Source organism: Miniopterus schreibersii (assembly GCF_964146895.1).
Source record: "Miniopterus schreibersii genome assembly, chromosome: 4".
NCBI lineage: Eukaryota > Metazoa > Chordata > Mammalia > Chiroptera > Miniopteridae > Miniopterus > Miniopterus schreibersii.
This window is the reverse complement of record NC_138105.1, coordinates 97972880-97989946: the sequence shown is the minus strand read 5'-3', so window position 1 is coordinate 97989946 and position 17067 is coordinate 97972880. Positions and strand designations below refer to the sequence as shown.

The 17067-nt window shown below is 55.9% G+C and overlaps 1 protein-coding gene across 1 annotated transcript; it reads left to right on the top strand.

Moving 5' to 3' along the window:
- Window positions 1-15173: 15173 nt before the first annotated feature.
- Window positions 15174-16514, top strand: DRD1 (dopamine receptor D1; the record flags this gene model as incomplete). The annotated part of the gene is made up of 1 exon (XM_081135781.1): window positions 15174-16514. One exon carries the CDS (start codon window positions 15174-15176, stop codon window positions 16512-16514), a length of 1341 nt encoding a protein of 446 aa, XP_080991907.1.
- Window positions 16515-17067: the final 553 nt, after the last annotated feature.

Sequence of the window (17067 nt, the reverse complement as noted above, 5' to 3'; positions counted from 1 at the left end):
GATTTCTGTCTTAAAAAGACTCACTCTGGCTGCTGTGTGCAAACAGGCGGCAGGGGAGGTGACCTGGAGGCAGAGGCCAGTGGGGAGGGACGTGGTGACCAGGGGAGAAACGGTGGTGGCTTGGACCAGGTTGGACCAGGTTGGTAACGGGAGGTGGCAAGAATTACTGGGTTCTGGGTATATTTCGGAGGCAGATGAAATCTAATGGTGAATTACATCATTTTCATGGATAGGCAAATTTCATTTTTAAAGTTGCAAATATTCTCCAAATTAACCTATAAAGACAGTGTAATTCCAAGAAAAATTCTGGCATCTCCAGTGTGTATAACTTGACAAAGTGGCTGGGAAAATGTATATGGAAAAATAAAGAGCCAGAAATAGCCCAAACAGTTTTGAAGGAAAAGAGCAAGGTGGAGTGACTCACCCTAGAATTACAGAGATAGTGTGTTTGTGCAGGGCCGACAGATAGCTTAGCGCACCACAGCGACCAGGTGAGGGCCTGTAGGCATAGAAACCTGCTATGTGCTGGCATCCCGGGCAGGGGAAGGTTACATAGTCATTAAATGATACTGAAGCAATTGAATATATCACCTATGGGAATGTGTCCCCGCTTAGGCACTTAACTCCAGTCTGATTAAAGACCCAAATATGAAAAACAAAGCTTACAAAGTTTTAGCAGACAATAAGGAAGGTATGTTTATGGCCCCAAGATAAAGAGGCATTCTTAAACACAAAAAGTAAAAAATATAAAGGAAATATTGAAAAGCTTCATTAAAACTCAAAAATGCATACTCATCAATGACACCATAACAGAAATTAAAGAGTTCACAGATTGGGAAGGAATATTTTCAGTACCTGAATCTGGTAAAGAATACATCTCCAGGAAATAGAAAAACATTCCCAAATAGTAAGGAGAGGAACAACCCAATAGCAAAACGTACAAAAACATGAACAGTTGCAGTTCACAGAGAAAGAAAACCAAATGGCCCCGTTACATTAGAAAAGATACTCAGCCTGCTGGTAATTCGGGCACCGAGCGTGGTTTCACAGATGTTCTTTTCGTGGCCCTCCCCATCCTCAGAGTTCCCATGAATGTTCGGCCAGTTTCTGTTCTTTACCATACCTTATGCCAAGCGTTGTGCTCAAAAAGTTTTTTTTTAAAAAGTTCTACCCTCAAAGAATTTATTGGCAAAGGAGATAGACATGTAGACAAGCAGTTACAGTAAATGGTTACAATTCAACATGGAAACTGCAACAGTATGTGGGCTCTAAAGCTTGGGGGGGGGGGGGTTTGACTAGCTCTCCCTGCAGAATGGGGATGCAAGAGAGGGAGGGCAGACACATGTATCAGTTATCACCAGAGGGAGGACAGACACATGTATCAGTTATCACCAGAGGCAGGGCAGACACATATATCAGTTATCACCAGAGGCAGGGCAGACACATGTATCAGTTATCACCAGAGGCAGGGCAGACACATGTATCAGTTATCACCAGAGGCAGGGCAGACACATGTATCAGTTATCACGGTAATGCTACAGCACAGCTCCAGAGTCTAGGGGTTGGCTGGCTGGTTCTGGCCATCTGAGCTGGGCTCTTGGGGTTACTCATGTGCCCGTGGTCAGCCGCGGGCTCTCGGTGGCTTGGCAGGCCTCTCTCACTTGTCAGGGGCCGCAGCTAAGACGGCTGATTTGGCTCTACCCCCATATCTCATGCCTCCGGCATACCCTGGGCACGCTCGCTGGCAAAGGCAGGGAAGGGAGGGAAGAAGAGAGGGAGAGGGAGAGACTCAGGCATCTTGAGGTCAAAGCTTGGACCTGGCACACCTTCACCTCCGCTTCATCCTGTTCCAACTGAGTCACAAAGCCAGCCCCGGTTCAGGGAGAAATAGACTTTATCCCTTTGATGGGAGGAGCTGCCAACTGGCATTGTAAATAGCTGTAAATATACAGGCAGGTGGAAAATTGGGGGCATCGTTTTTCAAAAATTCTGTCATGTTTGTGTGTGTGTATGTGCGCGTGCGTCCGCTTGCTTTCCCAGCATCCCAGTTTCTTCTGGGAGCTCCCCTCGCCCACTTCATTTGATCCTGGTCAGATTGTCAATTGCAGTTGGTGACCCAAGCTGGGCCTTACAGAATCCTGCCCTGAATGGGTATGTGGGCTCTGGGAAAGAGCAGTCACCAGCCACCCCCCTACCCCCAGTGGGGCTGCTAAACTGGGAGAAAGTGGGCCAGAGGCTGCCTGGGCCGCTCCTTTTGTGAGTCTGTAGAAGCGAAACTAAGACGTGAAAGACGCAAGGGACATAGAATTCAGGTGACATCATTTCAGGCCCCAGGCTCAGCCAATCCTGAAGCTAGATTTGCCTCCTGGGCTTCTAGTGATGGGAGCCAGTAGACCCACCCACATACACTTAAAATCATAAGCTCTTTGGTGTTGGATTTATATCCCTGACTGACTGGGGGGGTGGGCAGGGGTGACAGAGGCGGGGACATTCGTGCTGAATGCAGGCAAAGGAAGGACTAATGAGTTGAGGTTTTCAGGATAAAAAACCAGTGTTTGCAAGTGTTTCCACCTTTGTTTTTAGCTAAACAACTTTCAGGAACAGCTCCCATGTGGATGCCGAGATGGTGTTTCCCAGCTTTGTTAATGAGGAACCGAGTGCCCGGGATTCTCGCTAGGCTTTCGGGGACAAAGGTCGCATAACCCTTGCGTTTTGATGTGGACTTTAACCGCTCAGGGCATGGCAAAAATAAAACAACACGTAAGTCAGCAAAGTGGGGGCATTTCTGGGCATCGTAAAAGTCAGCGAGGCGAGGAAAGAGCTTGCGGAACATGTCACGGGAAGTTTGCTCCCGGTAGAGCAGGGGATTCAGTGAGAAATCAGTGTTTGTCTTCAAAGTTAACATTGAAATGAAAACTTAAGTTCTAGATTATATTAGCGAAGTTATTTATGATAATAAAAGAAACACATAGCCACACACATTTGAAAAGTACAGAAAAGTTCAGGTGCACACTCCACGTTTTCCCCAGCTTTCTCCCTCCTAAATTCCTGGTACATTTTCTCCCTGGGGCCAGGAGGGGAAAATCCAGAGGCCAGCAAAGCGCAGCGACAGATGGGCCACTGTAGGGGAGGGACAGTCATTTAAGTTCTCCTGGCTGCTTGGATGAACAGGAGAAGATGGAGCTTTAATATGTGCGCACAGGGAATTCACACAAGCACGGAAACGCCAAGCGCAGTTAGGGCGAAAGGAGGCGCGTGTGTCGCTTTGGGCTACAGAGGGGGAAGTAAAGCCATTCGTACAGAGGCGAAAAGAGCCAAACCTGTATCGGGCTGTCAGGAAACAACGGGACAGAGTCACAGGGGCCTTGCTGTCCATCCACCGAGTTCATGTTAAAGTGCAGCCCTCCAGCCCGGCCGGCGTGGCTCAGTGGTTGAGCGTTGATCCATGAGCCAGGAGGTCACAGTTCGATTCCCCATCAGGGCACGTCCCGGGGGTTCCAGGCTCGATCCCCAGTAGGGGGCGCGCAGGAGGCAGCCGATCGGTGACTCTCTCATCATTGATGTTTCTCTCTCTCTCCCCGCCCTCCCTTCCCCTCTCTGAAATCAATAAAGACATATTTTAAAAATGTATATAGTCGTCTATGATCACAGCCCCTCCTGGGAGCAAGCCCTCTGTCCAGATTTTTTAAAGCGGTTCGGGGGCATTTAAAGGTTTGTCCCCTTGCCCCCAAGTCTTTGGTTTCTTAAAAATAACCAGCTTAGCCCTGGCCAGTTTGCTCAGTGGTTAGAGCGTTGGCCTGCACACCGAAGGGTCGAGGGTTCGATTCCTGGCTGAGGGCACCTACCTGGGTTGTAGGTTCAATACCCAGCTCTGGTCAGGGCGTACGCAAGAGGCAGTCAAAAGGCGTATTTTGGGTGGTGAACGCTGCCCCCCTCACAGCCTACGGCAATGCCTGAGGTGCAGCCAGCAGGTGGGTCTCTTGCAGGGGTTACCGAGCAAAGGCGATGAGCTCAATGCCCGCCACTTACAGGGAAGCCGAAAGTCTGAGGCAGCAGGATTTGACGAGAAAAAGGGTATTTATTTACCAGGCCAGCCCCACGAGGGCCCCAGAGACTGCTCAAAGGAGTCTCCCCAAACAGAGGCTTAGGGTCAGTCTTAAGAGGTGAGGGTGGCCCTGGCCGGTTTGGCGCACTGGCCAGAGAGCTGCCCTCCGATTCCCGACCAAGGGCATGTACCTGGGTTTCGGGTTTGGGGCTCGATCCCAGGCCCCAGTTGGGGTGAGTGTGGAAGGCAACCAGTTGAGGCGTCTCTCTCACATCGATGTTTCTCTGTCTCCCCCCTTCACTCTCTCTAAATCCTATGGAAAAAAATATCCTCAAGTGAGGGTTAAAAACAAACCAGCAAGAGGTGAGGGTGGGCAGCGGTTACCGTGCTGATTCCAGTGCCGGGGCCTGATGGGTGGGCTCGGAACTGGGCCAGCTGAGGTCCGCAGCGCGGAGGGCGGATGCAGAACCCATCGGTGCTCTGTGAGCCCGCACGAGGCCCCTGCGCTGGGCCTTCCTCACAGCCGGACCCCAGCTTCTCAAGGGGCTCCGGCCGGTAGAAGCAGCCCCTCCGCTCCCTGAGCTCGTGGATCTGGGTTCTGTGGCGCTCTCGACATCAGCTTGGGGCTGTTGAGCTGCGTCCTGTGCCTGCTCAGGCCTCGGGACCAGGCTGACCCAGCTGGGCCCGGTGGCCTCCTGAGCTCTGTGAGGGGACCTGCTGTCATCTCCTGAAAGACACTTAAGACTAGGAACACTATTAGGGTCTGGTTTCAGGGTTGGGGCCCCGTCTCGACGGCAGCGTTGACCTGCCACATGCCCGTTAGTGGGGCTGGACTGCGGTCAGCAGGGACACAGGCCTTCAGCTTTCATGCAAAAAATATGCAGACGACGGTCCTTAAAGCGTTCCTGTTCGGGAATGAAAACTCGGGGTGTCTCACACCCAGAGCACATGTAAACCCCATGAACCAACTCTGTTTAAAAGTAAACCAGCACTCCATGTCACGAGGGGCCCGTTCTGCCTTAAACAGGTCCCGGCCACCAAACGCAGGTCCTGTCGCTCCCTCTGAGCAAGCTGAGCCACGGCGTGTGGGTGTGGGAACCGGTTCATTAGTCAAATTGACCTTAACACAAGAGAGCAGAAGCAAGGGAGGAATATCCACGTTTCTTTTGGCTCCAGTGAGGCCCTTGCAGTTCCTTTTCTTTAACTCTTCTGAGAAGAACTCGATACCTGCTTAGTGTTTGGGGCCCATCCATTCATTCTACCAACATCCATCTCCTGAGCATCCGTTGTGCGGCTCAGACAGACACAGCGAGTGACACCTCCCTCCGTGGAGCTCACATTCCCACAGGGGGGGACGACCGTAAACCACTGAATACAGGGTTTGGGGGAGTGAAAAGTGGAATGGGGAAAGCTGGGTAAGAGGACAGAGGACCGTGAGCGTTTGGGCCGGGCCGGGTTTTAGAAGGAGCGTTCAAGGAAGGCTTCCCTGAGGAGGTGGTGACGCTGGAGCGGAGACCTGAGCAAAGGCAGGGAAGGAGCTTTTGTGAACCCAGTGTTCTAACACCTGCTTACACAGTCCCTTAGGTCAAACCCCCCCGTTCAATAGCCCTGTTTTCCTGCTGGAGGCGCCGTCGCATGGAGTGTGCGCCGTGGACATTTCCTGGTGGCCTTTCAAGACCCATTCCTCCTCCTGCTGAGGACACCCCGACCTGGAGCAGCTACTCCCCACACTTCATAGCAGCCGCTTGGTTTCGGTGGGGCTGGGCCAGATTTCGGCATCAAGGCGGTTGGCTTAATCCTGTCGGGCCCTTATTAGTGTGTGATCTTGGGCAGATTCACAGGCATCACGGGGCTTCAGTGTCTTCATGGTTAAAACGGGCTCATAAAGCTGTCCCCAGAGTTGGCCCATAGGTGGCGTAAAAGGACGTCAGTCTCGTTCCCACCCTTCGCTTCATAGCCGCCACTTTCGAGGTGAGTTTCGCCTTCGCACACGGGAGCCTGAGCGTGCCCACCGGTGCTGACCGGCAGCAGCCTCACCATTTTTCTACCGGCTCCGACTCAGAAACCCCGCTCGTTGGCACTGGCTGTGTCTTAGGATAATTTAACTCAGGTGGACTTGGGGGCCCCCAGCTCTGCCGCTGTGTCTCTTTCTCTAACGAACCTGCTAACTCTGGCTTTTAAAAGATGACGCCGATGGACGTGCAGGCTGCTTTGTCTCGGTGTATGAATTTGTTTTCCATGCCTTTAAGTCGTTTTAAAGAAATCGACGGCGACGGGTGTGACGTGGAGAGCCACCCGCCCTGTGCGCTCGGTGCGACGCGCTCTCCGACACGGACGGCCGCCCTCACCCCGCGTGCAGGGATGAGCCTTGGGGTCGGGGGCCCGCGGGCCTCGCGTCTCCCATCCTACCCATTGTGGGGCTTTGGGCAAAGCACCGCCCCTCCCCCAGCCTCCATTTCTCTCGAGGAAAACGGAGATAATATCTGAACAATCTCTTCTTCCAGGCAGGACGGGTGATGACTGTTAGGTTGTGGGGAAGAAAAAAAATAATTTTCCTCCCCCCCTTAGACATTTTTCCTGCTTGAGTAATACTCAAAACCACATAAGACAGATTAACAGGAGAAAATTACCAAATTCAATGCGTATGTACATGTGGGGGGTCCGTACGAATGTGAGACCCGAGGGCGGATGGGAAGTCGGGGCCTATGGGCCACCTTGAGCTGAGGAGAAGGGTGGGGGGTGAGGTTTGGGGCTGCAAAGGGCCATTCGCATGGCCGTGGAAAAGCAAATGTTTGGTAAATAAATGCTTGCCGGCCATCTGTACCAACGGGGGACACAGGGGACTTTGATCAAAGGGGCCTCGCTGGGCTCCTCCCTGTCCCTCACGCCCGGTTCATGTTCAACCGCAGGCATCTATGGTGACAGCGCCCTTCCCGGAGCCGGTCCCCCGTCTAAATGCTTTTAGGCAGTTAGGAGTCAAAGGTTTTTTTAAAAATAACCAGCTTAAAATAGTCAGTATCCCAAAGAGGCCTGTGTCGGGATGGTAAACTCTGCACCCCCCACTCCCCGCCCCGGTCCCCAGCGTCACGTCCAGGAATAAGCAGTTCAGGTGAGTCGCTTTTTCTGGTACATGGGCTGTGGGGCAAGTCGCCTAGGGAGGTGAAGGGCGGGAAAGAATATCGGAGAGAAACGAAGACAAAACCACGAGTGCGCTGTCAGAGAAAACGTCAGCCCGAGGAGCCTGGTGTCCGGGCGACCCTGGGGCACAGGGAAACGGCACGTGGCAGCTGCTCCCGAATGCAGGTCCTGTCGCGCAGAGGAAGCCGGGGATGCCGCCCGCGGAGAGCGGCCCCTGCTTTCTGGAGGGCGCTGGCGTTCCAGTTAATGTTCTCCAGAAGAAACCTCCCCCGGCTGACTTAGGCCAAAAGAGGACTTGGCCGTCAGGGTCATGTGGGGTTCATTTACGCTCCCCTAAAGATTCGTGATGGGCTTCTTTTCCTGCGTGCATCAGCCATCTGTAAATCTTCTTTGGAGAAATGTCTAGTCTAGTCCTTTGTCCATTTAAAAAAAAAAGTCTTTATTGATTTCAGAGAGGGGAAGGGAGAGGGAGAGAGAGAGAGAAACATCAATGACGAGAGAGTCACTGACCGGCTGCCTCCTGCGCGCCCCCGGGGATGGAGCCCACAAGCCGGGCACGTGCCCTGACCGGGGACCGAACCGTGATTCCTGGGTCCTCGGGCGACGCTCAGCCGCTGAGCCGCACCGGCGGGGCCTTTGTCCATTACTTAATCCTTGTGTGTGAGTCGTAGGAGCTCTTCATGGATTCCAGATATGGACCCCTCGTCGGATATGTGACTTGCGCATACTCGCTCCCATTCTGTGGGTTGCCGCTACGCAAAATTTTTAACTTCGATGGCGAATTTATCTATTTCTTCCGTTGCCTGTGCTCTCGGTGTCCTACCCAAGAAACCATTGCCCATCCGGTGGCATGAGTCTTGCCCGCTGTAATTCCTTCTAAGAGTTTTACAGTTTTAGGTCTTGAGCCATTTTTGAATTAATTTTTATGTATGGCATTAAGTAAGCGTCCAACTTTATCCTTTTGCATGTAAATATCCAGATTTCCCAACAACACTTGCTGAAAAGAAACTCCGATCCCCTGTCTGCCCCTCTGTGTCTCCACTCGCTTCAGACGCCCGAGGCACAGTCCGCCCGGGGCAGCGCGGGCCTCAGGTTCGTCCCGTGTGGTCAGGGGCGTCGAGAGCCGTGACAGGCAGGTGAACAACCCAGAGGCACCCGGCGCAGCCAGCGACAGGCCATGGTTAGGAGCAGTCACTATCCGAAGATGAGGAATCTAGCAGATGCACTCGTTTGTGAAAGCGCGGATGCCGAGTCTCCTCCTTCAGGAAGGCAGGGAAGACTGGCCGCGTTTGCGATCTTCCAGGAGCGAGAGGTGCCATCTGAACACCATTGCGGTGCCGGCCAACCACTACGGGGGGTTGTAAGAGGTTAGGGGCACATCCCACCGGGAAGACCCTGAGCAGGGCATCTGTCTTTAAAGAGACGTTTATGGACGCCAAGGTCTCTGGCATGGTTTCTAAACAGAGAACTGAGTTTATTCTTGGTACTGTTTCCTGCCTCCAACTTTATCTAAACTTTCTCCCCAAAAGACTCTGCTGTTTCGGATTTCATCTCCAATTACAGCCGCACCAGCTGTTTTTGTTCCTTTGCCTGGATGCAGCTAGGACTCCTTTTGCTAGAATTGAATCCAAAAGAGTGATATCTAAAAACATCTAAGACTTAATAAAATACACACACACACACACACACACACACATATGGCAGTAACAGGTTTTAAAGAAAGGGCCAGCGGCATATAATATTTGCTACAGTACCCAGTAGCCTCAGGTAGGAACCGAGGGGGAGCAATTAAAAGTGCTGCCCGCCTCTGGAATCCCCCTTTACAAGGTGTTTCTGCAGGTCAGAGACGCGTGGCCCTGACAGCCATGTGGCCACCCGCTCGTGCTGGGATGACGGTGGGAGGGAGGCCGGCGGCAGGCGTTGAGACCCCGGTTGGAACAGGAGTTGTGAGACTAAAGGGAAAGGACAGATGCCGCCAGAGTCTCCGAACAGCGGGAGGGTGCGGCTTTGAGCCTGGAGGGGTGGGGCCGAAGCGAGGGAAAGGCCGGCTGCTCCCGCGGGCAGGTGGCAGACTGAATAAGCTGGGGAGCTTACACGGGAGGCCTATCTTGGGGGCCTCAAGATGAACAGATCTTCACCCCCACCTGCTGGGATCCTAGAAGTTTACACAGAGTTGCTGAGTGGGTTCAGCCCCAGCCTCAGTCCTGATGGGCTCACTGCCCTCGCAAGGCGGTGTCCTTGAAACTAGCAGAACGTGCATTCCAGGGACGGGGCCCAGAAGCTTCCAATCGCCCAGGGCCAGCTCACGGGTCAGCCAGTGGTCGCCCCCTCCCCACGCCTCCTCCAGCAGGGGTGAGAGTGACCGGTGACCATGCTGTGGGGACGCACATAACTCAGCCAGCGGCAGAGGCGGGCTGGGGAGCGGGCGGCTCAGGGATGTTTCTGCGAATCTCAGGCCACGCTCTGGCCTCCTCCCATCATGGATGGTCTCACGGGCCCGACAGACAGGTGAGCAGCTTTGTTTCTCCGCAGAATTTGGCTCGCAGCCTCAAGGGCCTCCGTGAGCGTTCTCTCAGCAAACCTCTCCCCGGGGCGTCGTGGTTTCTGCCAGAGGCCCGGAGACGGCTCTCCGGGGTGGCTTAGATTCCGCAGTTACGCAGCAGACACGCTTTCCGTGAGTCAGCCGGTCTTTCGTCTCAGCTCGGTCACGAGCTTGCCAGTACGAGCGTTCTCCCGTATTTTCCCAGCAGAGCTGCCGCTCGTGTCAGTTCTGCCTGGTGCTGTGTGAGGGACGTGTGCCGCTCCGCACTGGAATAGAAACCCCGCGAGGACGGGGTGCTGGCTGTGTTCAGTGATGAGTTCCCGCCGCCTAGAAAAGCACCTGGCCAGCCACGGGCCCTCAATATGTATTTATCAAAGTCACGATGGCACTTACTGTTTCAATCTTTTTTACAGGATAATTGACTGATTAAAGAAACATCATAGCGACGTGTTGCAGGACTTATGTCACATGTAGAAGTAAAATGTGTGACAAGAGCATAAAGATTGGGAGGGAAGACACAGGAGAACAGCTTTGCAAGGTCCCTAAACGGTGCCATAGCCCTTGAGGTGGGCCGTGAAAAATGTGAAAGAGGTAGATATAAGAGGCATCTGTATCTGACTATATGTAATATCTCACATATCTGTGTATAAGGTACAAATACAAGATCTATATCTGTATTCTACATCTTACCAAACATGTGAGGTGAACCCCAACGCAACCATGGAAATAACAGAACATAAAGTTATAGAGAACGGCTCGGGTAAGCCCGCAGGAGACAGACCAAGAGGACCGGCGAGGGAAAGGGAACCGGGAACAGACGTGACAGTGGGAGGCGCGTTCCGGCCCGGCCAGGGGCTCGGTGGCCGGGCTGCCGTCCCGTGCGCCAGGAGGCGCGGCTCCGACTTTGAGCGGCACAGCAACGACGGGAAGGACAGGCGGGTGGGACCGGGAATTTCAGAGAGGCCATGCCTACGGCCTGAGACAAGCATCCTGGCTACTTAGGGTTAGCCAGGCTTTCTCTCTTTTCAGCGACATCAGCAGCAGTTGTTTTGGTATCAGATGGGCTTTAACCACGCCAAAGCCTCCCAAACGTACGGCATCTGGTACACGTGACTGTTCAGTTGTTGAACTTATTCCGAGGTGAAGCCGCACCCCCACCCCACCCCGCCCTGCAGCGAGCCCTCGGTACTCATTTACCTTTCCAAGCGCCAAACAAAAATACGTTGAAAGCATCATTTTAACTCCCCTCCCTGCAGCGCGTATGTCACAGCTTAAAAGACGTGCGGCTCTGGGAGACAAAGGTGCTTTGTGCTTGGGTTTCCGTTCCCAGCGGCTCTAATTCCGATACCTGCCTGCGTTTACAGTCGCGATCATATGTGGGGCGGGCGGCATTTTTATAGAACAGAAAACCGAAGCCTTCCTTTCACCTCGGCCTCAAGAGAGAAAGACCGGGAAGGAACCCAGCCCTCTGGCCAACCTGCTGGGCCCCCTGAAACTCACTCCGTGCAAAGTGAAAACACCCCGAGATGGAGGCGACATTTTACTCCTCCCCCGTCCCCCCAGCAACGATGCTCAGGAATCAGCGACCTCCGTCCGCTGGAAACGGCTCTCAGGGGTCTGTCTGAGAATCAGGAGGATTGGTCCGCTCTCCTGGTTTCCTGGCGACAGGAAACAAAGTCCCGCTTTAGGTGCTCACAGGTGCTCCCCTCCTGGGCCCCCAGCCTTTGTGAGTTTCCAGAGAGGACAAGACTGATGCTGTGACAGTGACAAGGGCCGAAACTCACTGGCAAGCGCGAACTACCTCCCAGCCCCTCGGAAAGTGACACGCGGTGAATTGGTCGCCTGCACCCGTCAGGGGAGCGAGTTGAGAGGAGACTCAGGTCAGTGAGGGTTAGTCTGGGAAGAATTTCGGGAGGAAAATTTTCAAGCAACAGAAGAGAGGCTCCCTTGGAGCGGCTGCGGAGCTTGAGAGAAAGATGTGAAGACATATGCTGCGAATGCCATTTGTTTCCAGCAAGGTTTTGGTTAATATTTAAAATTCATATCAAATATTTTTTTGGCTGTTGAACTGGTTTATTGAATGCATGGCACCTGAGACCAGACCAGTTGCCACTGGGCTTTATACAGACGGGACCCCTGAGGCTGGGGTTCTGGCCGGGGTTGGGGTCCTTGTTTTAATTTAAGGGGCAGTGGGCACTGCCAGGGTTACGGGCTCTGGGAGGACTGTGGGGGGCACTTGCCACGGCAGTCACCGGACAGAAACTTTACCCCTCAGAGTGGCTTCCTCCTGACCGCCAGCCCCTGTGACCTCACTCTTGGCAGCGTGCTCCTTTGGGGGTTTCTTCCCATATAGAAAATCCCAGGGGAGTCCTCTCTCCTCCAGTCTAAACCCATCCCCCCTTTAACATGGGGAAAAGGACCTCGCCCCCTCCTGCCCCCCGCTGATGCTGATTTCCCGCTCCCTGTGTGCTTGCGGGTGATTGCAGTGGAAACATCTCAGGGTGCGGTGGGTAGAAGGCGGGGAGTTGGGCGTTCAGGCCCCCGGGCCGTCCCGCACCAGAAGCACGTGTTTCCGTTTATGCTGGTTCGGAAGAGGGAGAGAGACAATGAAGAGGCCCGGGGACCGGAAGGGTATGTTGAGCACGGCTTACGGCTCTACGACACTGGTTCTTTAGGTGTGTGTGTGGCAAAAATTGCGTCTGTGACCAGGACTCACGGTGTCACCGCGTGTGATGCCGAGGCCGAGGGGGGAGGCCAGAGCTGGGGGCAGGCACAGGAGGGTCGGTGTCGGTCACGCAGCCCTGGGTGCAGCTGGTAGCGGGTGATCGGCTAGAAGTATTATTTAGGTGCAGGGTTTTGCAGAGAAACCAGGAGCTTGCAGCGTGGTGCAAGGTTCTCATGGAGATAAATTTGTGGGGGTTTCATGAGCCCTCAGGCTCCCACCCCTGGAGGGCTGGCCGGGCCCTTCTCTCTGTGCCGAGCCCTCTGCAAACACCATCTCATTTAACACTTACAACAACCTTGTTACATTGTCACCATTTCACAGAGCAGGAACCCAGCTTAGAGGAGAGAGGGCAGGGCAGTGGGCCGGGAACAGGAGCCAGGCAGACTCACACGGAAACCCCTTGCTTCTCCCTCCGCGCCTCAGGACGGCACAGGGAGGCACACTTAGTGCCAGGTCTGACCTGGGAGGCACTGCGGGCAGCTGGGGAGGGCTCAGGGCCCGCTGGCACCCATCTTGCCCTTCCCCTGTTTCAGCCCTGTGGGTAACTGTTTAGTTCCCCGCCAGCCCTGGAGCTCCAGTCGCCTGTCCCCTGTAAGTGAAAGAACACCGGGGGTCCCGCAGCCAGCTCCCTCCTGGGCCCTGTTACTCTGAGCACCGTTCTGCTTGGCCAAGTGGAGACGAGCAGGCCTGCGACAGGGGCTGTTCCAAGGGGTAAATGACAGAAGGCGTGCCTGGCACAGAGGCCGCTCAGCACGCGCCGGTTCTCTCTGGCCTCTGAGGGTAAGGCAGCCTCTTGCTCACCCCGGCGCCCCTGCTCTTGGAACACGAGTTTTTCACCCCTGTGCGTTTTTAAGGGTATTTTAAGCAGAGGAGTCCCCTGTCCCAGGCTCGGGCAGTCATGGGCGGGGAAGAGCGGGGTGCCTGCGGGGTGAGGTCCGTGCCTGGGGGGGGCGGGGGGGTCTCTACCTGCCCGGGCGCAGCGGGGGTCGCCATCCGCAGCCGCCGACAGAGGGCGCCGCGGGCCCGCTCAGCTCCCCAGCTGGGATAGGGGCGCGCGCGGGGCGCGGGGCTCAGGCTGCAGTCCGGCGCTGACCGCCGCCCTAGATGCGCTGGCGGCCGGGCGCCCCGCGAAGTGAGCACACTCGGGGCGCCGCGGCGCGCACGGGCCAGGGGTGCCGGCGCGCTGCGCCCTGCGGGCAGGCCGTGAGTACCGGAGCCGCGGCGGCTTCTCACCCTGGTCGGGGCACCTGGAGGCAGCGCAGTCGGGTGGGCGCGGGCTGGTCTGGGGGTTGCTGTGCGTGGAAAGGAGGGCGGGGTCCCTGCTCGCGTTGGTCTTTGGGAAGGCTTTGGGGTCAACCCCAAGAGGCTCTGGGTGTCCGCCAAGCTTTGCTTTTCAAGCCACTCGGATTGACTTGAATTTCTAACGTCGGGATTTGTCTCGAAGGGCCTGTCAGGTGTTGGTGTTGTCGGAGGGTCTGGGGGTCCTGGGGTTGGGGGTGGGGTGGCCCAGGGCGGGCGACCGCTCACCGGAGCTTCCCTCACTCCTTCCACCCGCAGCTCCATCCAGGGGAACCACGTGCAGCTGTTGCCCGCAACTCTGCCTGTCAAGCGGAGCCCGCCCCCAGGGCAGGGGCGGGGGCGCGGGGGCGGGGCGCTGCGCCCCGCGGGAACCAGCGGGTCCGGGCGCCCGCCAGGGCTGGGTGCCAGCTCTGCGCTCTCAGCCGCGCATTCCCACGGGCGCCTGGGAGGCAGTGGCCAGCGCCGCGGGAGGTGCAGGGCCCTGCCCCGCGGGGCCAGGGGTCGCCCAAGGGGCACCCCGCGTTCTGCTCCCGGGGGGGAAAGAAGCAAAGGAAAGAGGCTGCCCAAGTGACTAATCCTGGAGATGCCCTTTCCCAAGGCGCTGCCGAGCTCCCCGGAGCCCTCTTCCCAGATCGCCGCCGCCTTGAACCATCTCTAGCCGTTCGGGGCCGCGGGGCAGCGCCAGCTCTCTGGGGGCCTGGCCCGGGATCCTTTCTCTAAACCCTCCCGATGGTTTTTGCACCGGGAGCCGAACCCCGAGTGCGCGCGCCCGGCAGGAAAGACTCGGGCGCATCTCCTGGGCGCGCGCGGCTGTGCTCTCTGAGCTCCTGGGGCTTTGGGAGAGACAACCCCAAGGCAAGGTAGGTGGCTCAGGATGCAGCTGGACTGGGCTTGACCCGAGTAAAGGTGCGATCTGCTCAAGTCTTGGCCGTCTTTGCTTTCTCTTTGCTTTTTAGGGCGTTTGGGGAGCCGCTGCGAGAGCCAGGGGTTTGGAGGAGCGAGGCTTGTATTTTCAGCTGCGCCTCAGCCCCAAAATGTGACTACAGTTGACTAGCTCGGCAGAGGCCTCCAGTCTCTGGATCGATAGCTTAGAATATGCTAAAAGGCCGGTGCTTTCCATGGGGAATTGAAGGGCCGGCTGGTTGCAGTGACAGTGACCTGGAGCAAGGGAGCCAGAAGACAGTTGTAGGAAGCAAGAGGGACCTTCCAAGGGGATGACCAGGACTGCCGGGGGCAGGCTCCCGCTCGCCGTCGCTGCAGCCCTCTGATGGGGTGCCCGTGAGGTCCACACCCCCGGGAGCAAGTGGCACTGTGCAAGGGGCTGCCCTGTGAGCGGGGACTCCTGCGGCTCTGCCTGACCCCTCGCCCCTGCTTAGGAACTTGAGGGCTCTCGGAGCCCCGGGCAGGCGCTGTCCCCCAGCACCATGAGGACCCTGAACACCTCCGCCATGGACAGGCCCGGGCTGGCGGTGGAGAGGGACTTCTCCGTCCGCATCCTCACAGCCTGTTTCCTGTGCCTGCTCATCCTGTCCACGCTCCTGGGGAACACTCTGGTCTGCGCCGCCGTCATCAGGTTCCGGCACCTGCGGTCCAAGGTGACCAACTTCTTCGTCATCTCCTTGGCCGTGTCTGACCTCCTGGTGGCTGTCTTGGTCATGCCCTGGAAGGCGGTGGCCGAGATCGCCGGCTTCTGGCCCTTTGGGTCCTTCTGTAACATCTGGGTGGCCTTTGACATCATGTGCTCCACGGCGTCCATCCTCAACCTCTGCGTGATCAGCGTGGACAGGTACTGGGCCATCTCCAGCCCCTTCCGGTACGAGAGGAAGATGACACCCAAGGCAGCCTTCGTTCTGATCAGCGTGGCGTGGACCTTGTCCGTGCTCATTTCCTTCATTCCCGTGCAGCTCAGCTGGCACAAGGCGAAACCCGCGAGCCCCTCCGACGGGAACGCCACTTCCCTGGGCGAGCCCGCGGACAACTGTGACTCCAGCCTGAGCAGGACGTATGCCATCTCATCCTCTCTCATCAGCTTTTACATCCCCGTGGCCATCATGATCGTCACCTACACCAGGATCTACAGGATCGCTCAGAAACAGATACGGCGCATCTCGGCCCTGGAGAGGGCGGCCGTCCACGCCAAGAACTGCCAGACCACGACGGGGAACGGAAACCCCGCGGAGTGCGCACAGCCGGAGAGCTCCTTTAAGATGTCCTTCAAAAGGGAGACCAAGGTCCTGAAGACGCTGTCGGTGATCATGGGCGTGTTTGTGTGCTGCTGGCTTCCCTTCTTCATCCTGAACTGCATGGTGCCCTTCTGCGGGTCGGGGGAGACCCAGCCCTTCTGCATTGATTCCATCACCTTCGACGTGTTTGTGTGGTTTGGGTGGGCTAATTCCTCCTTGAACCCCATCATTTATGCCTTCAATGCTGATTTCCGGAAGGCATTTTCAACCCTCTTGGGATGCTACAGGCTCTGCCCGACGACCGGTAACGCCATAGAGACGGTCAGCATCAACAACAACGGGGCCGTGGTCTTCTCCAGCCACCACGAGCCACGAGGCTCCATCTCCAAGGACTGCAACCTGGTGTACCTGATCCCTCATGCCGTGGGCTCCTCCGAGGACCCGAAGAGGCAGGAGGCAGGGGGAGTAGCCAGACCCTCGGAGAAGCTGTCCCCGGCCCTCTCTGTCATTTTGGACTACGACACCGATGTCTCTCTAGGAAAGATCCAGCCCATCACACAGAATGGACAGCACCCCACCTGAACTCCGCGGTGAATCCTGCCAGCCGCGCTCATCCCCACAGGGGGGGAGGTCTCCCCGGGGCTTGCTGTTAAGAAACTAAGGTGCGGTGAGACTCGGAGGTGTCAGGCGGGCTCTCCTCTGCTGCTGCTCCTTCAACCACTAACTCGATTTAAAAATACACCCCAGTGTGTTTTCTGTGTTCTTCATGGTGAATCAAAGAGCCACACATGTGAGGAGAGTGCTCACAAGGGACGTGTCTTTGGCTCCAAAATTATTTTTAGAACCCGGTTCTTATCTTAGGACTTAAAAAATAGGGCACAGACTCAACAGTGAACAGCTTCACTTAAAAATGAAACCTTTCTGGGAAGGAGGTGAGAAGGGTTGCGTTTGCTGTGTACAAACAGGTGCTAACACTGGTCCGAGCAAAGCTGTCAGGTTGTAAAGGTAGGTGCTCGCCTTCCTGAATTACTTCTCAAAAACAATCGAGCCTTACAGTGCGAGTGGGATTGTTCTTTTCAGAACCGAGAGATGCTTTGTGGATATTGGTTTTATTTATTTATTGTATTATATGGGT